General features: G+C 47.0%; 1 protein-coding gene across 1 annotated transcript in view; it reads right to left on the bottom strand.

The window, feature by feature from the left end:
• LOC140398739 (uncharacterized) overlaps window positions 1–25,607 on the bottom strand; it is a 196,020-nt gene that overhangs the window by 27,402 nt on the left and 143,011 nt on the right. The window contains exons 10-11 of the mRNA XM_072487749.1: window positions 24,640–24,756; window positions 10,602–10,766 (exon numbers count right to left, since the gene is read on the bottom strand). Of these exons, the coding sequence (XP_072343850.1) occupies window positions 10,602–10,766; window positions 24,640–24,756 (282 nt within the window). The remainder of the gene's footprint in view (window positions 1–10,601; window positions 10,767–24,639; window positions 24,757–25,607) is intronic.

Here is a 25,607-nt window from a genome sequence, read left to right as displayed (position 1 = left end):
GGAATCCAGAGCTATGGGTCTGTATCTCATTCTCTGTCCCACAAACTGATGGAAATGTGGCAATAACGGCTCAGGAATTGACCCCGCCTTGTGAGCGCTCACCTGTGTTGTGGCAACAATGATGAATCATTTTGGTGGTTGCATCGCTAGATCTCATGAAAGTATGGAAATTAGGTTCCAACTTACAGTTAAAATGAAGTCACAATCACACAAATACACAATGCAGCTAAATGTTAAAACACCACACCTCCCTCTCCCTATTGCTCCTGCTTATCTCCTGCATTGACTCGGAGAGGTTTTCACTGCCTTATTCTGTGCATGTTTTCTGTTGCTTTCTCATTAGTTGGACTAACCATGAATAAACGAGTAAAATAAATGACGCTCAAACATTGAACCCACTCATTCCTGAAGTTATCATAGATTATCATAGAATTTACAGTGAGAAGTCTTACAACACCAGGTTAAAGTCCAACAGGTTTGTTTCAATATCACTAGCTTTCAGAGCGCTGCTCCTTCCTGAGGAAGCTCCGAAAGCTAGTGATATCGAAACAAACCTGTTGGACTTTAACCTGGTGTTGTAAGACTTCTTACTGTGCTCACCCCAGTCCAACGCCGGCATCTACACATCATGGAATTTACAGAGCAGAAGGAGGCCATTCGACCCATCGAGTCTGCACCGGCTCTTGGAAAGAGCACCCTACCCAAGGTCAACACCTCCACCCTATCCCCATAACCCAGTAACCCCACACAACACTAAGGGCAATTTTGGACACTAAGGGCAATTTACCATGGCCAATCCAACTAACCTGCACATCTTTGGACTGCGGGAGGAAACCGGAGCACCCGGAGGAAACCCACGCACACACGGGGAGGATGTGCAGACTCCGCACAGACAGTGACCCAAGCCGGAATCGAACCTGTGACTCTGGAGCTGTGAAGCAATTGTGCTATCCACAATGTTACCGTGCTGCCCTGAATGGGCTTATGATTTAATGGGCTTTTGCTTATGACTTAAGCAAAATTTGTAACCAGAAATTCTAAGGTCAGAACCATTTGAAGAAGGCGAGGAAAATCTAAATTTCTCCGATTTAGGGCCAGAATTTGGAATGGAAAGGATATTTTCTGTTGGCTGATCACATTATTGCAGTGTCTACTGTTATTTGCACGGTGATTTAAACATCCAGGTGATTTTAAAATGTGAAACAAAAGTAAAAAGAAAAAAACAGGCTGTAAAATTCCACTCTTGTGGGGAGCCATCAGATGAAAAAGATGATGGTGGATTTGGGGCTCTGCTCCTGATGACTCCTAGCATAGCCCAGTCCAACTTCCATGCTTGGACAGGTGATGGCGTGGGCATTCCTTGCAGGCAGTGGAAGGGAGCGGAGTGGGAGATTGTGACGTCAGTCAGCGCTTCTCATTGATTTGGCACCCAACAAACCTTTTTGGACCTTGCAGGTCTTGATAATGCTGTCCTTTAAACATGCCTGCTCAAGGGACCTCCCGCCAGCTCATTTTAAAGGGATCACTGGGTGAGTGTTAGATCAGCCGTGATCTGATTAAATGGCAGTGCAGGCTCGAAGGGCTGAATGGCCGTTTCCTGTTCCTATTCTCAATGGCCTTGTGGCCTTTCTATTCCACTTTCAGCTGAGGTGCTCTTGACCTTCCCATCCTGCTGCAGGGTTAGGTGCGCTAACCTGTGGGTCAAAGTGCCACCAGTCAGCTCTCAAAGAGGAGAGCAGCCCACGGTCCTCTGGGACTGTGGCAACATTTACCTTTCGTGCAAGTGCTGTGCACTGTGTTGCTGGGGGAGTTGACTGAAGTTTGGTCAGCCAGAGGAGAGCAGCGTGGATTTGGAAGGCTTGCGAGGGTGGAACATCTGCTGCCAGTCGTGGGGGCTGTGTCTTCTGTTCCTGCTGGACTGCAACTTGACCAGGAGGTGGAACAGAGGCAGCAGAAAGGAGAATCGGCGTGCAGACGGTGGTGTGGTGTTCTTTGTGATTCTGTTATCAGGATGGATGTCGTAGTGTTCACAAAGACCACGAAGCTGAGTTCATTAACGAAGCTAACTTTTATTTGCACTACTTATTAAAGCTCGACCACTTACTCCTATGCTAAACAATAATCTAGTAATCTACAATCTACATTCTACTAACACTAGTCTCTATAACTCTATCTATAACTGTACCCTGCACTCTCCAGACCAGTGGTTTTCAAAGTGGGGGTCGCGACCCGCGGGTGGGCCGTGGGATGATGTGAAATGGGTCGCCAAAAGGTCACCAAAAATAATCCCCGAGGATCACCTGACCTTGTTTCCCATTTCCGTTTGTCCCGTTCTGAACTCGGCTCTGGGGTGACGGGTGTGGGTTTGGGAACACCATCCATCCCAGTCAGGGGGGAAAATGCATTAGTTCAAGTACAGCTCACACAAAGAGACCGACTTCAGGGTTAACATTCTGAATCGGATGCATGTTTAATGTCAGCCACTGTTACCATTGTCAATTAATCTTGAATATCTGTTACCATTAAAGTTGTCAGTGTTGGTTCAATTTCTGTGACAGTTAATCTTGTTGATGTCTGTTGAGTTTCAGTTACTCTTAACGTTGTCAATTAGATCTATGTTTAAAGTTATGCTGTGCTTTCATAAGGAGTTTGATGTATATTTTCAATGGGGAGCTGCTTTTCACTCACATTCTGACATCAGTCGCTCTCTCAGTGAGACTGACTTTGTGATCAACAGTGATTTTTCTTCCTTCCCCATCAGCCCAAAATCCAGGCATGTTTCTAAGAATTCTCTCATTTCCCCTCCAAACACCTCAGGACTCTCCGAACAAAAGACTTGCACACTGACCTGTGCAGAGACTTTTATTACAAGTTATTTAGATCTCCCAATAACAACAAAAAATCGAAAATATATTCATACATTTTGTTTACATTTAATAATACAGAAGCGATAATACAGAACAATGAATGTGATGTTTGAAGAAGTAACCAAGGAGAATCTATTGTGAACATGGTGTTGGTCGCGAGAGATGGCCATTGTGTAAAAATGGGTTGCCGGACAAGAAGTTTGAAGAACTCTGCTCTGGACCTCTCCTTTGCACTTTCTCCAGCCTTCTCCCAAACGTCTGTGAGTCAGTGCTTTATATAGTTCTGCATCTAGCTCCATCTAGTGGTTAATTATGATATGACATTAACCCTTTATGTTCTGAACATTTCACATAATGTCACCAGGAGGGGGAGGAGAACTCTCAACAGAAGACCGTTCCTGTCTTCAAGGAGCGTTTTCCTTACCTTGACTTCAGGCAGCAGCAATGTTAGTGTTGACTACATGTCACCAAGACAGTGGCCACAGAACCCTGCCACCTGCGCCAATCAAACCTGCAGCCTCAGAACAGGGTGAGGACCCTGCCAGTGATCACATGGTTACTCCGACTCTCAATTTCAGTCCTATATTTCAAGGGCGCAATAGGTGATGTTGCCAGGCCAGAGTGCCTCTCTCGTGTTTCTTTTGTCTGCCCTAAAGTCCCTGCACAATTCTACACCAGTCTGTCTGGTGGAAGGCTCCTGGTTTTCAGTGGGTGAGACTGCAGATGGCTCAATTTCTTGGCACCTTAAGACGTTCTGGGTCTTGAGGGCTCCACTTCAGACTGTACTGCCTCAGCATGGGTGGCAGCAGCCTGGGCTGGCTGGCTGAAAAGCAGTGTTAAAGGCGCTGGGAGTGCAGATGCTGTCGCCCTGAGAAGGCAGCAGACTCATGCACCTTGATGCTACCGCCATTCCCCCAGGACGGCACCTCAGCTGTCTTAGTAATCTTGAAGACCATGGACTGCTGAGAGACTCCACAAGCCCCCTTTGGGCAGTGGTATGTGCAGCCATGATGGATGCAGTCTGACTCTGCTCATCTTTCACTTCATGGTGCAGATGGAAGGGGGGGTTGTGTAGCAGTAAGCCCTTTTCGGAGTCATGCGTTGTATTGCTTTAATGGTTTGGCACTGTATTCCCAGCCAATCTCTCTCCTTCCTAATTTGGTCGGTAAATTCTATCAGCCTCTTTGTCGACAGTGAATAAGTCAGCATGGGTTATGTACCGGTACTGTCTTTTACCTTTGGGCACATTCTCCCCGTGTTTGCGTGGGTTTCGCCCCCACAACGCAAAGATGTGCAGGGTAGGTGGATTGGCCATGCTAAATTGCCCCTTCATTGGAAAAAAATGAATTAGGTACTCAAAATTTTTTTTTTTAAAAACAATAATCAACTTGACTGTCGGTGGCCTTCCTGAACAGAGAGGACCTGGGGTAACAATGCTCAGCTTGAGATTGAATAAGATACCAACATTTGTAAGAAGCCTGGTTCAGTCTGAGACAGTGGCAGAGATGGGAGTGGATTTGATATGAAAGATATTGAGCTCATTGCAGCGGCCAAGGACGACAGGTAGCCTAGTGGTTAGCACAGTTGCTTCACAGCTCCAGGGTCCCAGGTTCAATTCCCGGCTTGGGTCACTGTCTGTGCGGAGTCTGCACATTCTCCCCGTGTCTGCGTGGGTTTTCTCCAGGTGATCCGGTTTCCTCCCAAAAGACATGCTTGTTCGATGAATTGGACATTCTGAATTCTCCCTCTGTGTACCCGAACAGGCGCCGGAATGTGGCGACTCGGGGAATTTCACAGTAACTTCATTGCTGTGTTAATGTAAGCCTACTTGTGACACTAATAAAGATTTAATTTAATTAAGCTTCAATCTTCCTGTTTTTCCTCAAAACGGTGTTTGAGAGTTTGGATGAGTTGCAATTTCCCTATAACCCAGACCAGACTTTTATTACACTGGCATTTGAATGTTCTCCGCATACCTTGGTGCGCAGGACTGGATACTGTCCTCATACTGCAATCTAACCAGATAAGGTGGAATTAGTGACACATCACTATCACATTTTCCTTAATAGTTGGCTGAGATAGGAGTCAATGTTGACTTGGCTGCATGGCCCACTTTCTTGATTGCAGCTGTTACATGTTCTGGAAGGTGATACATTGGTGGACAGGTTTCATTAAAAAACTGTGCAAGTCCAATGCATGGTGTTGGAGCTACTCGCTGGCAATATATTTAAGCTAGTTTCTAATCTAACATGAAGTCCAGGAAAAATGCAGATCTATTAAAATAGAACAGCACAAATGAAATTCTTTGTACGCTGAGATTTATTATGCACTATCATCAATATGCATACACATAGAAAAGCCAGTTAAACCAGCAAAATGTGACATTGTGCATCCACAATAAAATGATATTCTAAAAAAAGAATAACAAAATCAATTTCCCATTATTTTTCATTCTCCCCCCTAAATAATACAGCTTTTTGAGACAGAAATAAATTCAACAGGAATAAGTACAGAAAGCAAGGTGGCAAGTCAAATCAGATAGTGCCACTTTCGATTGGTAATATCATGTCAAACATATTCATGAAATAAAGGTAGCAAATGTTGTTGGAGCAATCCTAGAAAAGGGACAGAGTAAATAGACATTCACTAATGTAAAATGCCTGTAAATCGCAAAAGCTCCAGGGTTTTCCGCTGACTCTTTTGACCATAAAGGTGAGTATCGTTGTGGCCGGATAATAAACACGTGCATAATTCTGGGATGAGGTGTCAGCTTCCCGCTTTCCCAGATCAAGTATAGCCAGGGTTAAAGTAGAGCAAAGCTCCCTTTACTCTGTAACATGTAGCTCCGTACCAACTACAGAGTTGCTCCCGCAACCATGCCAACGTGACACACCAGCCCCTCTCATTGTCTGTCTGACAAAGGTTTAGATGGATGGTAACATTTGTTTGCTATTTGTAGTGATATTGCGAACACGTGCTTAATATACCAAATAGTGGATAGGCAGGGGAAAATGTTCTCCTTCGAGAGGGTAAGACCCAATTAGACCCAATTAGACCTAGTTTTACACTTGTCCAATGGGCACTCAGCTGAATCGAGCCAAAGTTACATCGACACAAGAGCTTCAATCATGTTGAGGCTTATAGCAACATCTTCAAATGCCAATCAGATCATTGTTTTAAAGTGGCTGTGTCTTATCTCGAGCTGTTGACCAATTTCAAAAAAAGGTGTAACAAAGTCCTTCCAAAACCTATTGTAAGGGATACTCGTGAAATAAGGGATACTCGAGCTACCTGAAATTAAACAGGTTCATTGCATATAATCCCTGAAACAAGGGTTGGAGCTGTGAAAAATGTTGGTTTGATGTATGGAAATGCCTCCCAAATTCTGTATTGTGATGCACTGTTACGAATGGGGCATTCGACTGTAATTCATTTGAATGAACAGATATCACTGCATACAATTCAAAATATTTGTTGTTTTTTATGCCGTTGTAGAGAATAATAAAGCACGCCAAGTATTTGGTGGCGATACTTGTGTGTTTGGGTAATGTAAAGCGAAAGGGAGGTGTGGTAGTCACCACTAAGTAGTATTCCATGTATTACGGTAAGGCCGTATAATAGAGGCACAAGGGTAAATCCCTGCCTGCTGGCTCCGCCCAGTAGGCGGAGTATAAATGTGTGTGCTCGCCGGTGCTGCAGCCATTCTGGTTCCAGCTACAGGAGGCACAACATCTTTGCACAATAAATTGATGCACTATCAATTACCACAAAGACGAGAGTAGTGGAATAATGGAGGCTTTATTGAGCAAAGATGTTGTGCCTCCTGTAGCTGGAACCAGAATGGCTGCAGCACCGGCGAGCACACACATTTATACCCCGCCTAGTGGGCGGAGCCAGCAGGCAGGGATTTACCCATGTACCTCTATTATACGGCCTTACCGTAATACATGGAATACTACTTAGTGGTGGCTACACAGGAGGCAAGTGAAACGGCCCAGCCACACTGATACAGTGTAATTACATCTCATTTATACACAAATACAAATCGATACGTTAGATTGCATGGCAATCAACCTGTTCATTTCATAGAAATGATAATGAAATCCTACTTCTATCTTATCCACACGTCAGAAAATCACAGAGTTAGGTGTCGGTCAAGGATTTGTTCCCTTAAGTAATGAGCCCTCGGAATCATTGCTTGAGGGAAACAATATGGTACCAAGGCAATATTCTCAGCGCTCAATAACATAGGTTCATGTATAAATAACAAAAATAATGTAGACAAACTGAAAACCTGAGTACAAGGTAGAAAGCCATAAAATAATCCTTCTTTTAATGTACGAAGCCTGCACTTCCAATTCAAAATGTAAATTGGTAGGATAAAGGCAACTTTGCAATCTTTGTGCTTCGAATTCTACTCTCTTCTCTCGCTATTTCAAATCTCAGAGATCTCCTTGAGGACAAGTCAGTATAGTCCCTGATAGCTCAGAAAAATATTGTTGTAGGGGTATAGGTAATGGTGGTGCTATTGACAGACAAAGTTCATGTGATATTTCTCTGCCAATCATTTTAACAAAGTCCTTTAATCTATTTTAAATGGACATTTAAAAAGCCAGGCACAGGAATGCCATACGAATGTGTGAAACGTTTCTTCGTTAAAAGCACCAAAAGTGCTTTATGAGCTGTAATCTCTTTAACTGTGGCAAAGTATTTAGTTGCCTGGGTAACACTATACACATGGAATTTGGAGCACAATTGCCATTGATGAAGGCGCTATAAACTGCTACTGAACATGTGCTGACAAAGAATTGCAACTTTTCTTGGCAAGCACCCATCCAATCCTATTTATTCAACAATATTACTGGCGCATTGAAGGACAGTTGAGCAATTAGTGAAATTCCTTAGCCAGGACATTTTAAGATTCCCGAAACTTAAAACTATTTGAAAGTCAGGCAATAATCAAGAATCTATCACAGGAGGGTTAGTGCATAGAAAGCCATTCAGCCCATCGTGCCCATGCCAGCTCCCTACAAGAGCAGCCCAACTAAGCGGACAAGCAACTGAAAGCAAGGATTGAAACTGCTTTCACCTCTGCTAGGCAGCACAATCCAGAGTCTAACCACTTTGTGCCTTAGAAAGCTTTCCCTGACATTGCCTTTTCATTGTTTTGCCCTATACTCCCAACAATGGGATGAATTCTCAGTGATTAAAACTGACCGGTCAGGTGTGCACTAGGAGTGAAACATTGCTTGGACATTTGGGGGTAACATTTAATAATTGAACATAATCATCTGCTGCATTAGTGAACTGTACTATGCACAATCTTATCAACTGGATACTTCACTGCTGCAGAGCACTTTGTGACACCCTGAGATTGTGAAGAGGCTTTACAAGTGCCAGTTCTACATTTCTCCGAACACAATAAGAACCATGAGTTCTATTACCTTATTCTATCAGACATAAACTCGCCCTTATGTTTGCCCAACACGGAGAGAGTAAATTTCAATTGCTCCAGTGATTTGTTGAATTGGACACGGATGTGTTGCAGTACACGGCAGCTAAACCCGAGATTTTCCATATCAGTGCACGTTAAAATGTTCCTAATATAAGGTACGTGTCCATTCCGCAGGAGTGAAGGTGGTGGGACTGAGCCAGGTCCACGTTGAGGCTAAACCCCTAGAGTGTAGCACTTCGAAGGTTTGTCCCTGAGCCAACTCTTCCTTTCTTCAAGAGATACCTGGTCTGTAAATATCATAAAGATGTCAAAAATAGTTTTAAATCACAGCAGGAATTCACCTTCACAGTGTTTAAAAATACATTTTAGCGCCAGACAGATAACAATCAAGTCAATATTACAGTGTAGGGAGGGTAGCAAAAGTGCGTCTGGACCAGCCTGTGATCCTGGCCTGTGCCGTCATCAAGGAGGGCTGGCAGCTCCTGCATTTTGCAAGGCCAGTTTGCCTTGCTTGATTCAATAAAATCATAGAATTTACAGTACAGAAGGAGGCCATTCGGCCCATCGAGTCTACACCGGCCCTTGGAAAGAGCACCCCACTTAAGCCCACACTTCCACCCTATCCCCATAACCCAGTAACCCCACCCAACCTTTTTGGACTAAGGGCAATTTATCATGGCCGATCCACCTAACCTGCACATCTTTGGACTGTGGGGGGAAACTGGAGCACCCGGAGGAAACCCACGCAGACACGGGGAGAACATGCTGACTCCGCACAGACAGTGACCCAAGTCGGGAATCGAACCTGGGACCCATGGGCTGTGAAGCAACTGTGCTAACCACTGTGCTACCGTGCTGCCCAAGAAACATTTTGTAAGCTTTAGATTCCTGTAAACGAACAGCAGATGCTAGCCTAGTGAGCAGCGGGATGGGGTGCGGTGAGTCTAGCAAGGCCACAGAATTTACACGTTTGCTGCTTGCCTGTGAAATGGTGATGCATTCATGATGTGGAAGAACAGCTCTGATGCTGCACCAAAGCGTGATCTGTTGTTTCCAGAATCCTGTATGTGCGCCCTGAGGAAAAGTGCGTATGCTGTGCATCCTCATTCACTTACCAAGAAGGATTTAGAGATTGTGTTACGTCAGGTGGAGGAGAGGATAATGCCCCTCTTTTGCAGAGGATGGGTAGCCCAATGTGAAAGCAGCTGTGCAGACTGCCAGGACAGGAGGCAGCAGCGATAAATGAATTCAGTCTTGCCCTGCCTACGGAGTTGGAGGGAGGGTGAGATAAATGAGTTTGTTTACTGGGTGCAATGGCTGGGTAGGTGAACCCATCTTGGCACACATTGGGGTGAATTTCAACATCAGTGAGGGTGCAAAAGGACTAGCAGTGGATTAATCTTTTTTGCTTATACACTGTGCCCTACTTGCCTTTCCGTTGGAGATCGTCTGGGGTGTGTAACAAGTGGGCAGTTTGCTCATCATTCACCATCTTTGCAGTTGAATTTCATAGAATCATAGAATTTACAGTGCAGAAGGAGGCCATTTGGCCCATTGAGTTTGCATTGGTCCTTGGAAAGGGCACCCTACTTATGCCCACACCTCCACCTCATCCCCGTAACCTCACCTAACCTTTTGGACATTAAGGGGCAATTTAACAGAGTCAATCTGATGTAACCTGCACATCGCTGGACTGTGGGAGGAAACCGGAGCGCCCGGAAGAAACCCACGCTCACACAGGGAGAACATGCAGACTCAGCACAGACAGTGACCCGAGGTTGGAATTGAACCCGGATCTCTGGAACTGTGAGGCAACAGTGCTAACCACTATGCCACCGTGCTGCCCCATCCACAATGTAACAGTTGGGGTATAGCACACATACTATAAGCCAACACTGCGAGCTGCAGCTTCCTCGGAGAGATTACTTCCAAAGTTAAGGAGGCAAACTTTCCACACATGCACTCTTATATTGGCAAAACAGCTTGCGCTGTGCCACACACACAAAGTTGCACGGTGCACTCAAAACCAACAGGCATCAGAAACGATGGGAGTGAATTCTCACCAGGGTTCCCAAAGAGTTGTAGGAAATAGAAGGTTTTCCTCTGTCAAAACTACAGTGGATGCACAGGTCAGGGCCTCATAGATATTCACCCTTTTATTGCACTGGAATTCATACACGCTCCAGGATAGATGGAACAAGGTGACGTAGTAAAGCAGCAATCATTGCAACAAATGGAAGGCAAACCAAAAAAGAGATCACATTTCTGTTTTATCTCACCCGATCTCCTTCTTCTCCTGGTTGCACCAGATGAATGGGTTGGTCATTTTCCAGGTTTCGAATGCTGGGGTCTGCTCCATGATATAAAAGCAGTTTAATTATTCTCTCCTGATTTCTCTCATTCTGGAGACCAGCAGCCATGTGCAGAGCTGTGTTACCATGGGCCTAGTAGAAAGTGGGAAATAAACATTGGTTGAGAGACTGCGTCTGCATTTCCTTTTTGTTCATTACGAATCCCTTGCCCTTTTTAAGACATTTCACCCATTTTTAACAACCTTTCCCTCCCCTCAACTAGAAGGCACCCGAAAATTAAGTAGGACCGCACATAACGAGGTGGTTAATTGTAACATTTAGCGATGGCACAAAGGAGAGAGATAACAGATACGGAGCTTATTACCCAGGTCTCCAAAACTCCCCCTATGTCAAGGAAAACTGGCAGATGGTAATTAATTGGCAACAAATCCCATCCCATCCTTTTTTATGCTGTCACTAAAGGAGAGCATTATCCATGAGTTGTTTCAGCTTTGCATTCCAGATATTTGAGAACAGATGTCCTGAAATCACTGTGCAATACCAGTATAAGAATGCTTCATGTACTCATATGAAATATGAAATTACTTGTTCTGGTATTTTAATTGAGGCATTAACATGTTTGAAATAAATAGCAAATAATGTCATGTCAGATCAAACATCCATATCATTCCTCACCTGCCATATACTCTAGGCTGGAGATGGATTTGCAGATAAGTATTTTTAAAACAGAACTTTTCAGATTAAGAAATAAATCTTGTGCACTCCTGCCCAGAATCATTAATGGAGACTATACTATTACTCTTTCCGGAGAGGTATAGTTTCGACGCTGTGGGAGCGCAGGGATAGTGGAGCAAGGGGTTCACATTTCGCTAACAGTGAGTATTAATCCCAGTCGTGCTACCGTGGACAGTGTCAAGTGGTCGATAGCACTTTACCCATAAGGGGAAAATAAAATGCAAGTCAACTCAAGAAAGTGATGATGTTTCGTGTCAGGGGTAGTGTGCGAAAACATGATGGAGAGGACAAAAAGGCTGACTTTTTTATGTGTGTGTGGGTTTCATACCAACTCCAGGATTTAAGCCAACTTCTATTAACCTGTAGTGACATATAGGAATATCATTTTAGCCAACAGTGCCATCACAAGAAGAAAATGAAGTGTAGACAACTGGGACTGGCCGTCATTCTCACCACAACTATTAATATAATAAATCAGATTATGCCTCCAGCCAATACTTTATATCCAACTTATTGTTGTCCTTGCCTATCTAGAATAGAAATTTTCCACTAACACCTTCAATTCGGAGCATAGGCAGCAACTTGCATTTGTGCATGTCATTTTCGATGTTAAAGTTTTGAGCCTCTATAATTCACTCACGTCAGGTACGTTGTCAAGCCTGCGGGTGGGGAAGCTTTGCAATTTTTGAGAGAAAAGAGCTAAAGTTTCGAGTCCGATGACTCTTTGTCAAAGCTTCGACAAAAAGTCATCGGACTCGAAACATTAGCTCTTTTCTCTCCCTCCAGATGCTGCCAGACTTGCTGAGATTTTCCAGCATTTTCTCTTTCGTTTCAGATTCCAGCATCTGCAGTAATTTGCTTTTATTTTGCAATTTTTGAGCTGACTTATACTAATGCCATCAAAATGCACAAAGGAATCAGGAGCTGAAGTCCAGTTTTTTCACATATAAATTTAGAGTACCCAATTATTTTTTTTCCAATTAAGGGGCAATATAGCGTGGCCAATCCACCTACCCTGCACATCTTTGTATTGTGGGGGTGAAACCCACGCAGACACGGGGAGAATGTGCAAACTCCACACGGACAGTGATCCAGAGCTGGGAGCGAACCTGAGACCTCGACGCCGTGAAGACTGTGCAGCTATCATAATGAGCTGAAATATATTTGGACGCAGGGATCCAGTGGGCTAAAAAAGATGTGGACGTAATGAGATTAAACCCGAGTTTTCTCCCTCTTTCACAGAGGATATTTGTTGACTTGCAAACCTCGAGTGCCGTTACTCAGGAAATTCCACATCGTGGAAAAGCAAAATTATAAATGCGCTATTTGAGGATCTAAGGAATTGTTGGTTATTCGTTCAGGAAGCGGCCACTGCCTGGAGGGCTTGGTCGTTTGGCTAAGATGAGCCTGAGGTCAGGTGTAATGCCTGGATCTGGTATGTCTCTCTTGTGGGGACCATGAATTGGATTCAATTTGAATTGGTTTTTGGAGCGGGCAATGAGCTGGATTAGGGGTTTGCCCCTGTCCACACTCTGAGCTCTGGCTTTGTAACTTTGATAAAGGAATTTTAAAAAAAGAACGGTATGGAATTGTGTAGAGTACCTAGACCTGCCCACAACCTACTTTAATCCCTTGCTAACTTTTGAGTTATTTGAATCAATGCAGCTTTTGTAAGTCTCCAGGATCATCCATTCACGGCGGACGTTAATGAAATTTCCTTTAAAATAATCACGGTAGCACAGCAGTTAGCACTGCTGCCTCACCGCGCCAGAAACGTAGGTTCAATATTGGCCTTGGGTCACCGTGCGCAGTTTGCATTCTCCCCGCGTCTGCGTGGGTTTCCTCCGGGTGCTCCGGTTTCCCCCCACAGTCCGAAGATGTGCAGGTTAGGTGGATTAACCATGCTAAATTGCCTGATAGTGTACAAAGATGTGCAGGTTAAGTGGGGTTACGGGTATAGGGCTGGGTGGGGGAGGGGGGGGCAAGGTAGGGTGCTCTTTCAGTGGGCAGGTGCAGACTCTATGGGCTGAATGGCCTCCTCCTGCATTGTGGGGATTCTATGATTATTTATGATAAGTAACATTGAAGTACATACCATAATAATAACCTGTATTGTCACAAGGAGGCTTACATTAGCACTGCGTTGGAGTTACCGTGAAAAGCCCCGAGTTGCCACATTCCGGACCCTGTGCGGGTACACGAGGGATAATTCAGAATGTCCAAATTATCTAACAGCACGTCTTTTGGGACTTGTGTGAGGAACATGCTGTTAGGCAATGAGTTTGATGGATCACAACTGTGGCTGGCTCAATGTGTATAGTTCTTGCCACTAAATCAGAAATTTATGAATTGAAATTCAATTTGAGAGGATTGAACACAAGGTCGAAGCTAACATTCCAGAGCGATATCTAAGGAGTTATGCACTGTGAAAGGTTCTGGGCTGCATTCTCCGCTGGCGGGCTTCTCCTTTGCGCATCCACACCTGGGGATTTCCCGATGGCATGGGGCTGCCCACAATGGGACAGAGAATCCCGTTGCCGGCAGGGGCGTGCCGCACCGAAAAGCTGGTGCGGTGGGGCGGAGCATCCCGCCCAGTCTATCTTTCAAATAAGGGCATTAGACCAAAGTTCCACCTGGCCTTTTGGATGAATGCAAAATGATCCATTGGCATTAGTTTGAAGAAGAGAAGGGAGTTCTTTGTTGTGCCTGAAAAATATTAATCCTTCAACTAACGTCATTAAAAACGGATTGTCTGCTCATTATCCTAGATCGCAGCAGAGACCACACTTTGGGAGTGCTGAAATAAAAGCAACATTTTGCAGATGCTGGAAACATGAAAGAGGAACAGAAAACGCTGGAATAACTCAGCAAGTCTGGCATAATCTGTGGAGAGAGAAATAGAGTTCACGGCCGGAATTCTCTGGCCGTCGGGATTCTCTTTTACCATCGGCAACACACCTCCCGCCCGTGGGTTTCCCCGCAGTGTGAACAAAGAACAAACAAAGAAAATTACAGCACAGGAACAGGCCCTTCAGCCCTCCCAGCCTGCGCCGATCCAGATCCTTTATCTAAACTTGTCTTATATTTTCCAAGGATCTACTTCCCTCTGTTCCCTGCCCGTTCATATATCTGTCTAGATGCATCTTAAATGATGCTATCGTGCCCGCCTCTACCACCTCTGCTGGCAAAGCGTTCCAGGCACCCACCACCCTCTGCGTAAAAAACTTTCCACGCACATCTCTCTTAAACTTTCCGCCTCTCACCTTGAAATCTTGTAATTGACACCCCCACTCTTGGAAAAAGCTTGTTGCTGTCCACCCTGTCCATACCTCTCATAATTTTGTAGACCTCAATCAGGTCCCCCCTCAACCTCCGTCTTTCCAAAGAAAATAATCCTAATCTACTCAACCTTTCTTCATAGCTAGCAACCTCCATACCAGGCAACATCCTGGTGAACCTCCTCTGCACCCTCTCTAAAGCATCCACATCCTTCTGGTAATGTGGCGACCAGAACTGCACGCAGTATTCCAAATGTGGCCTAACCAAAGTCCTATACAACTGTAACATGACCTGCCGACTCTTGTATTCAATACACCGTCCGATGAAGGCAAGCATGCTGTATGCCTTCTTGACCACTCTATCGACCTGCATTGCCACCTTCAGGGTACAAAGGACCTGAACCCCCAGATCTCTCTGTACATCAATTTTCCCCAGGACTCTTCCATTGACCGTATAGTCCGCTCTTGAATTATATCTTCCAAAATGCATCCCCTCGCATTTGCCTGGATTGAACTCCATCTGCCATTTCTCTGCCCAACTCTCCAATCTATTTATATTTTGCTGTATTCTCTGACAGTCCTCCTCGCTATCTGCAACTCCACCAATCTTAGTATCATCTGCAAACATGCTAATCAGACCACCTATACCTTCGTCGAGATCATTTATATATATCACAAACAACAGTGGTCCGAGCACGGATCCCTGTGAAACACCACTAGTCACCTTTCTCCATTTTGAGACACTCCCTTCCACCACTACTCTCTGTCTCCTGTTGCCCAGCCAGTTCTTTATCCATTTCGCTAGTACACCCAGAACCCCATACTACTTCACTTTTTCCATCAACCTGCCATGGGAAACTTTATCAAACGCCTTACTGAAGTCCGTGTATATGACATCTACACCGCTTCCCTCATCAATTAACTTTGTCACTTCCTCAAAGAATTCTATTAGGTTTGTAAGACATGACCTTCCCGGCACAAAACCATGCTGCCTATCACTGATAAGTCTATTATCTTCCAAATGTGAATAGATCCTATCCCTCAGTATCTTCTCCAACAGTTTGCCTACCACTGGCGTCAAGCTCACAGGTCTATAATTCCCTGGATTATCCCTGCTACCGTTCTTAAACAAAGGGACAACATTAGCAATTCTCCAGTCCTCCAGGACCTCACCCGTGCTCAAGGATGCTGCAAAGATATCTGTTAAAGCCCCAGCTATTTCGTCCCTCGCTTCCCTCAGTAACCTGGGATAGATCCCATCCGGACCTGTGGACTTGTCCACCTTAATGCCTTTTAGAATACCCAAAACTTCCCCCTTCCTTATGCCGACTTGACCTAGAATATTTAAACATCCATCCCTAGCCTCAACATCCGTCATGTCCCTCTACTTAGTGAATACCGATGCAAAGTAGTACTCATTAAGAATCTCACCCATTTCCTCTGACTCCACGCATAAATTCCTTCTTTTGTCTTTGAGTGGGCCAATCCTTTCTCTAGTTACCCTCTTGCTCCTTATATACGAATAAAAGGCTTTGGGATTTTCCTTAACCCTGTTGGCCAAAGATATTTCATGACCCCTTTTAGCCCTCTTTATTGCCCGTTTGAGATTTGTCCTACTTTCCCGATATTCCTCCAAAGCTTCATCAGTTTTAAGTCGCCTAGATCTTATGTATGCTTCCTTTTTCATCTTAGCTAGTCTCACAATTCCACTCGTCATCCATGGTTCCCTAATCTTGCTATTTCTATCACTCATTTTCACAGGGACATGTCTGTCCTGCACTCTAATTAACCTTTCCTTAAAAGACTCCCACATTTCAAATGTGGATTTACCCTTAAAGAGCTGCTCCCAATCCACATTACCTAGCTCCTGCCGAATTTTGTTATACTTGGCCTTTCCCCAATTTAGCACTCTTCCTTTAGGACCACTCTCCTGAGTATTCTAAAACTTACGGAATTGTGATCGCTATTCCCAAAGTAATCACCGACTGAAACTTTAACCACCTGGCCGGGATTATTCCCCAATACCAGGTCCAGTATGGCCCCTTCCCGAGTTGGACTATTTACATACTGCTCTAAAAAACTCTCCTGGATGCTCCTTACAAATTCTGCTCCATCTACGCCTCCAACACTACATGAGTCCCATTCAATGTTGGGGAAGTTAAAATCTCCCATCACGACCACCCTATTGCTCCTACATTTTTCTATAATCTGTCTAGATATTTGTACCTCTACTTCACGCTCGCTTTTGGGAGGCCTGTAGTAAAGTCCTAACAGTTTACTGCACCCTTCCTATTTCTTAGCTCTACCAATATTGCCTCAGTGCTCGAATCCTCCATCGTGCCCTCCTTAATCACAGCTGTGATATAATCTCTGACCAGCAATGCAACTCCTCCACCCCTTTTACCTCCCTCTCTATCCCTCCTGAAGCATCTATACCCTGGGATATTTAGTTGCCAGTCTTGCCCTTCCCTCAACCAAGTCTCAGTAATACCAATAACATCAGATTCCCAGGTACTAATCCAAGCCCTAAGTTCATCTGCCTTACCTGCTACACTTCTCGCATTGAAACAAATGCACCTCAGACCACCTGTCCCTTTGCGTTCACCATCTCTTCCCTGTCTACTCTTCCCCTTAGTCACATTGAGTTTATTATCTAGTACCTTACTGGCTTTAGTTGCTGCCTCTTTACTGACCTCTAACTTCCTAATCTGGGGCGAAATTCTCCGGAATCGGCGCGATGTCCGCCGACTGGCGCCAAAAACGGTGCAAATCAGTCGGGCATCGTGCCGCCCCAAAGATACGGAATCCTCTGCATCTTGGGGGGCCCAGCCCTAACCTTGAGGGGCTAGGCTCGCGCCGGACTGATTTCCGCCCCGCCAGCTGGTGGAAAATGCCTTTGGTGCCCCGCCAGCTGGCGCGGAAATGACATCTCCGGGCGGCACATGCGCGGGAGCGTTAGCGGCTGCTCACGGCATCCCCGCGCATGCGCTGTGGAGGGAGTCTCTTCCGCCTCCGCCACAGTGGAGACCGTGGCGAAGGCGGAAGGAAAAGAGTGCCCCCACGGCACAGGCCCGCCTGCGGATCGGTGGGTCCCGATCGCGGGCCAGGTCACCTTGGGGGCACCCCCCGGGGCCAGATCGCCCCGCGCTCCACCCCTGGTCCCCGGAGCCCGCCCGCGCCGCCTTGTCCCGGCGGTAAGAGAGGTGGTTTAATCCACGCCGGCGGGACATGCATCCTAGCAGCGGGACTTCGGCCTATCCGGGCCAGAGAATCGCGGGGGGGGGGGCCCGCCAACCGGCATGGCGCGATTCCCGCCCCCGTCGAATATCTGGTGCCGGCTAATTCGACAACCGGCGGGGGCGGGATTCACGCCAGCCCCCGGCGATTCTCCGACCCGGCGGGGGGTCGGAGAATCTCGCCCCTGGTTCCTATCCCCCTGCCACATTAGTTTAAAACCACCCCACCAGTGTTAGCAAAAGCACCCCCTAGGACAATGGTTCCAGTCCTGCCCAGATGTAGACCATCCGATTTGTAATCGTCTCACCGCCCCCAGAACCGTTTCCAATGTCCCAAAAATCTGAACCCCTCCCTCCTGCACCATCTCTCAAGGCACGTATTCATTCTGACATTCTTGAATTTCTACTCTGACTGTCTTGTGGCACTGGTAGCAATCCTGAGATTACTAACTTTGGGGTCCTACTTTTTAACTTATCTCTTAACTCCCTAAATTCTGATTGTACGACCTCACCCCGTTTTGTACCTATATTGTTGGTGCCTATATGCACCACGACAACTGGCTGTTCACCCTCCTCCTTCAGTATGTCTTGCAGCCGATCTGAGGCATCCCTGACCTGTGCACCCGGGAGGCAACATACCATTCGGGAGTCTTGTTTTCGACCACAGAAACGCCTGTCTACTCCCCTTACGATTGAATCCCCTCTGACTATAGCCCTGCCAGTCTTTTTCCCGCCCTTCTGTGCAGCAGAGCCAGCCACGGTGCCATGAGCCTGGCTACTACTGCCTTCCCCTGGTGAGTCATCTCCCCCAACAGTATGCAAAACGGTATAGCTGTTTTGGGGGAGATGTGTGGGGGTGGCTTCAAAGGGAAATCCCATCGACGAGCGACGGGAGTGGAGAATCCCGCCGCCAGCGCACGCCGCGCAGCCGAGAAACACGCGGCTGGGGGGACCGGAGAATCCCGCTCCACGTTCCCAGTCGGTGTGGCTCTTCCTCTGAACTCTCCGCACACGGGGCATCATTCTCCGCCGGCGGGAGTCTCCGTTCTGCCGGCGCCCGGGGGTTTCCCGACGGCGTGGGGCTGCCCCACAATGGGAAACCCCATTGACCGGCCGGTGTTACGGAGACTCCCGCCGGCCGGTCGGCGCAGAAATGTGGCGGGGCGGGTAGGAGAATTTCGCCCACGCTTCCAGACCTCTTGCGTTTTTCCAGCATTTTCTGTTTTTGCGTCAAAAACACTCCTCCGTTTGTAAATCGGTTTGGGATGTCCTGAGATTGCGAAGGAGACGACATCAATGCGAGTTTCGAGTCCTCCCTTAGGTCAAAGAAAACCTCTGCTGCCAATCGAGTCGAAAAGGAAACTGGAGATACTTTGATTTCAAAATGGACACAAACAAAAGGCTTTCCATTGAATTAGATGCTCTTATCAGAAACCTTTCCGCACCAGTTTTCATGACAACAGAGTGAAAGCCTAACCCATTGCCCCTTGAGTGAAACAAACTTGGGGCAGATTTAACCCAGGCGCACAAAACTGACCTCAAACTTGGCACAGATCAGCAGTCTCACTCGTAGAAAATAACTGCGAAGCCTAGTTCCAGGCGATTAAAAATACTTGGTGGAACAGGAGAACTATGGGATTAGCATTGAGGAATACCTTTGCATTAGGCTAGACATGAGGTTACAAACTCACTCATTAAGACCATCATTAAATTGGCTTTGTGGCGCTAGCCAGATCAGTCTTGTTCCATTTTAAGGAACCGACCAAGAATTACATGTAATATTGTACCTTCATGTTAACAACTCAAATGTTTTGATAGCAAACTGATGTGTTCCAGTCCATAATGAGCCTTTCCCCCCAGATCCTATTACCGGTTTCAAGTACACTGGATTTGTTCCAATCAATAGATAGTTTTATTTGTGCAGATCTGATTACTGCTCCACTAACACTTTGGATTTTGGCCAGTCATTACTGGAACTCGTCCCGACAGGCTGATCTCTTTTTTTCTGACACCCCGTGTTGCTTGTGGTTCATGTTTATGCTCCTTTGCATACACATTTTCCAAACGGGAACTAGTTTATTCAGAATCAGCAAGCACAACACACGAGCACGCTTCACAGTGCCCTCATTCTGCTATTAAAATAATTGGATTTCCTGTCTATAAAAGCTCAGGAAGCCCAAGAAGGTAAGGTAAACAGTGTTTAATAAATCAACACAGAGTAAAGACCATAACGCGGCTTACAGTTCAAAGGTCTGAACCGGGACTACGGAACATGCCGGGCCCAGTCCGGGCCAGCTTTTATTAGGTGGATTTACAAGTCCCAGCTGGGTGTGGGCCTCTGCCCACTAGCAGGGAGTGCTCATATTCCACGAGTCCCATGTGAAGATGAATTCAGTTGTTTCTGTGGGTCTTGCGAGGGTTATTACATCCCTCCCACTCAAAGTTCAAAGGTTCCCCTGCAAAACAAAAGTCTCCTTCACCGTTTCGCCCGTGGCTGTGCTTTTAGCAGCTTTCGGGCTGGGTCAGGAGGTGCCTATTATGTCGGGGTACGCCTTTTCCGCGCAGAACGCCGAAGGGGTCCTGTTGGGGGCCTGTCTCTGATTGCAATGTCCTCCAAGAGCACTGAGGATTGCATGTCCATACCTGATGCCGAGTCGTCCATATGCTGCTAGCCTGGGCATTGATCCTTGGCGGAAAGTGCTTCTTGTTGAAAGGATGGCAGACAGGGTGATCAAAGTATGGATTCATTTGGTGTGGCTTCCTCTGGGATGGGCTCCCTGCCCTTGAGGTGGTCCACATGCTTCCTCAAGGTCCGCTCTCTAGTCCTGGCCATGTATGAAACTGGTCCTGTTCTCTCCACCATTGTGCCTGGGACCTGCTGGGTGCCCTCCCCAAAATTCCGAACGTGACCAAGGCCCTTGGTGTAATACCTCATTCAGCGATCAGGGAAACTCTTCTGGAGGTCCTACTTCCTTTCCATATTCCCAACAAGGCTCGGGAGCACTAAACGCAGGCAGATCCGGGGGCACCGTTGACGCCCCCGTTGTGATGTGCACCGTTATTTGGGGATTGAACAAAGACCGTGCCAGCTTCATTTTAATGGACTCTGCAGTCTGTTTCTTCATGCCCTGTTTAAACGCCTGGACCAGACCATTGGAGGATGGGTAGTATGGGGTGGTTTTCACCCCATTTGTGCGCATAAATGCCTGGCAAAGGGGCTACCATTGTCCGTTACAAGTACTTTTTGGATCCCATGGGTGCTGACAAATTTGGCGTAACGTCTCAACGATTTGCGAGGTGGTGGAAGACAGTCAGGGCATGTCCATCCACTTTGAGTGATTACTTTATAAGGTGCAGAAACATTGACCCCATGAAGGGCCTGGCAAAATCGGCATGCAAGTGCACCCAGGGGTGTCCCGGTCACTCCCAAGGGTGGGGCAAGATTGACGAAGGGAGCTTCTGGTGTCCCTGGTGAGCTGCACATTGCAGCATCATTCCTGAGCCCTGGCCACTGCACGTAGCGAGCTTCTTCATTTTGGAAACACCTAGGTGTCCTCCATGAACATCTTGCAAGATCGTCCGCTGGCCTGGCCTTGGGATGACCATGCGGGCCCACCACAGAAGAATGGCGTCCTCCACACTGAGCTCCTTCTGTTTTGTCAGACAGGCCCACACTTCCTCTGGGAGTTCCCCTTGTCGACTGCCATGTAGGACAACCTGGTGCACCTTTGCCAACATAGGGTCCCTTTAGGTCGACGGGCCGATTTGTGTGGCTATCACGGGTAGGGTGTCCATGAAATTCAACATCAGTACGACTTTGTCCGCTACTGGCCGGGACGGGGGGGCTTACGGGCAGCGGGAACCAGCTGAACATATCTGCATGTGCAATCTGTGTTCCTGGATGATGTTCAGAGGTATAGCCAGACGCCGCCAACAGCGATGCCATCGTTGGATTCTGGTCAAAGCTATTGGTGGCATCATCTTGTCTTCCTTAAAAGGCCAAGTAAGGGCTTATGGTCCGCGATCACCCTGCAATTCTGCCCTTAGACATACTGGTGAAATTTCTTTACTGTGAATATCACGGCCAGTCCTTCCTTTTCAATTTGGGAAAATACTTCCTCAATGCCACATGGAGAGGCATCAGGTGTGATGACAAGTGGCTTTGACGAATCGCAGTGCAGCAACAGTTTGGAAGCTAATAGTTGCCGCTTCACCCTGGTGAATGCTTCAACCCGAGGCGCTTTCCACGCCCATTTCGGATTCTTCTTTAATAGCGCATGCGGAGGCGACAACAAGGTAGCCGGGTTTGGGATGAACTTCCCATTAGAATGTATGAGTCCCCAAAACGCCCTCAGTTCTGTCACGTTCTCAGGTGTCGTGTCTCCCTGATAGGCCAGATTCTTTCCTCCCCCGGGTGCAACCCGTCCTTATCGACGCGGTAGATAAGGTATGTGACATCATTCTCCTCGAAGATGTACTTCCCCCTCTCCAGGCAGACACCCGCCTCGGAGAAACGTCAGAGGCCCTCTTCCAGGTTGTCCTGGCGTTCCTGCTCAGTGGCTCCTGTAATGAGCACGTCGGCCAGGTAGACAGCCACCCTGGGAAGCCCTCGGAGGATAGTTTCCATCACCCATTGGAAAATGGCACATGATGACGACACACTCGATGAAAGTCAGATTACTCATACCACCCCCTGTGGGTGTTGATGATGACATATCTCTGTCACACCGCATCTAATTCCAACTGGAGCTACGTATGGCTCATGTCCAGTTTCGCAAATGAGTGACCCCTGGTCAACTTTGCCAACAGATCTTCTTCGCATGCCATGGAGCATTGGTCCAAGTGGGAGGCTCTGTTTACTGTCCTCTTATAATCCCTACACAGATGGACGGACTTGTCCGGCTTCAGCACTGGGACCACCGGAGCCCCCCACTCTTGGGCGTATGATGTCCAAGCTCTCTAGTCTGCTCAATTCTTCATCCAGTTTCATGAGTAGGGCATATGGGACCGGCCAGGCCCCGAAATATTTGGGCTGAGCTTCCGGTCACATAAATCTTTTGCTTTGGCCGCCTTTATTTTTCCCAGGCCTTGCTAGAAAACCTCCAGATACTTTCAGAGGACTTCATACAGACCACCAGTACCCACCTGGAAAATCTCTTCCCAGTCCAGACAGAGTCTTTGTAACCAATCACAGCCTAGGAGGCTGGGCCAGGGTCCTTGAACCACTACTGGCGGTAACCTAACCGACTGTTGCCCATGGGTAACCGGGGTCACCGTGGTACCGATGATGCCAATGGTTCCCCGGTCGGTGTATGTTGCCTGCCAGGCTTTGGTATCCCTCAAGCCCAGGTTCAGGATACCCAGAGGAGCCTATGGAATGTATATTGTTCGATTATAGAGTCAGCAGCCCCCATGTCAATTTCCATGTCCAAGGGATGACCATTGACCTGAAGCCTTACTCTAAATGTGGCCCCTTTGGGGGCCGTGATGTAGTTTAACTGCATTAGGTCTTCTTCTTTGGGTGGGGCAATGTGCAAAGCCCTGGCTCGGGGCACATGTGTCACCTGGCCAGTTCGATGCGTTCGCTGTCGATTCCGATAGCCTCAGCCGCCATGGTTTAGCACAGTAGGCTAAACAGCTGGCTTGTAATGCAGAACAAGGCCAGCAGCGCGGGTTCAATTCCTGTACCGGCCTCCCCGAACAGGCGCCGGAATGTGGTGACTAGGGACTAGGGGCTTTTCACAGTAACTTCATTGAAGCCTACTTGTGACAATAGGCGATTATTATTATCATTATTACCCTGCGACTGCAAAAGCAGCGCTGTCGGGGGTCCTCCGCATCATCCTCCGGGAGATGTCCTGTCGGCCCCTGGTTAGGTTTGTCCATGACGCTGTTTCTGTGGTGACTGGGTAACGTGAGCCCTATTCTTAGGGGGCATCACCTTGCGGAATGGGTGCCGGCCAACGCTGTGTACACCATAATCCAGGGAACCCTGGAGCTCCTGGACTCCCTTTCCACATTCCCGCGGAAGAGTGACAGCTCCGTAGCCCTTTTGAGGGCCAAGCTCCCAACAGCTTCCTTTGAGTCACCATATTGTTAATGCCGCACAATAAATGATGTCTTACCATTAAAATAGGCCATTCTGTTCATTTAAATATGCATTCACCGGATTCTCCCAGGGCCCGGGATTCATCAGCAGCACCTGGGAGACCTCGTCAGCGCGCCGTTTAGTTCTTACTGGTCCACACAAATGTGGACCAGTCATGGACCCTGGCACTGCCAAGGTGCCCTGATGCCAGGTTTTACTTTCTTTTTCTTGAAAATTTTCCAATTATGGAGCAATTTAGCGTGGCCAATCCACCTACCCTGCACATCTTTGGGTTGTGGGGCTGAGACCCACGCAGACATGGGGAGAACGTGCAAACTCCACACAGGCAGTGACCCGGGGCTGGGATCGAACCTGGGTCCTTGGTGGCGTGAGGCAACAGTGCTAACCAACGCGCCACCACGCCACCCTAACGTTCTCTATTTTAAACCGATGTACTACAGCTGCTGCAATTTAATCGCTTCCAAGAACATCAAGACTTACTAACTACTGATTCATTCCTAAAATTATGTCAACTGACAAAAGTATTCCAGAAACCAAATTGAGGTATTAAATTATTTCAGAATCCAGCCCATGCATTATTGTGTCAATGTGTGTGCAGGATGGATTTATCTTTTTCTACTAGACATGCCTGATCAAACATCACAAACCTTCATGTTGACAAATTCTGGTGACCTGGTTCCACTGAGCTTCAGGAAGTAATCCAACAGCAAAAGGTTGCCTTCCTGGACCGTGAGGTGTGCCACTGTTTTATTGCTCTTCACGTCCTGTTTACATGAGGCAAAACTGTTAAAACATGCATTTGCATTCCAAACCAGCTGTGAGGCCTTTACCCAATATCTATCCCTGCCTCAAACACACTCGGTGATTTGGCCTCCACAGCCGTCTGCGGCAAAGAGTTCCACAGATTCACCACCGAGGGGTAATCGCTGGCTTTGAAAGCAGACCAAGGCAGGCCAGCAGCATGGTTCAATCCCCGTACCAGCCTCCCCAAACAGGCGCTGGAATGTGGTCACTAGGGGCTTTTCACAGTAACTTCATTTGAAGCCTACTTGTGACAATAAGCGATTTTCATTCTGGCTGAAGAAATTCCTCCTGATCTCTGTTTTAAAGGATCGTCGCTTTAGTCTGAGATGGTGTCCTCTGCTTCTAGTTTTTCCTACAAGTGGAAACATCCTCTCCCCGTCCACTCTATCCAGGCCTCGCAGTATCTTAAGTTTCAATGAGATCCCCCCCCTCATCCTTCGAAACTCCAACGAGCACAGACCCAGAGTCCTCAGCTGTTCCTCATACGACAAGCTCTTCATTCCAGGGATCATTCTTGTGAATATCCTCTGGACCCTTTCCAAGGCCAGCACATCCTTCCTTAGATACGGGGCCCAAAACTGCTCACAATACTCCAAATGGGATCTGACCAGAATCTTATACAACCTCAGAACCCTGGTCTTGTATTCTAGCCCTCTCGACATGAATGCTAACATTGCATTTGCCTTCCTAACTGCCGACTGAACCTGCACGTTAACTTTAAGATAATCGTGAACAAGGACTCCAAAGTCCCTTTGTGCTTCTGATTTCCAAAGCATTTCCCAATTTAGAAAATAGTCTGTGCCTCTATTCC

This window comes from Scyliorhinus torazame, chromosome 21 (assembly GCF_047496885.1).
Source record: "Scyliorhinus torazame isolate Kashiwa2021f chromosome 21, sScyTor2.1, whole genome shotgun sequence".
Taxonomy (NCBI): Eukaryota; Metazoa; Chordata; class Chondrichthyes; order Carcharhiniformes; family Scyliorhinidae; genus Scyliorhinus; species Scyliorhinus torazame.
The sequence above is the reverse complement of the archived record's forward strand: the minus strand, read 5'-3'. Positions and strand labels throughout refer to the sequence as shown.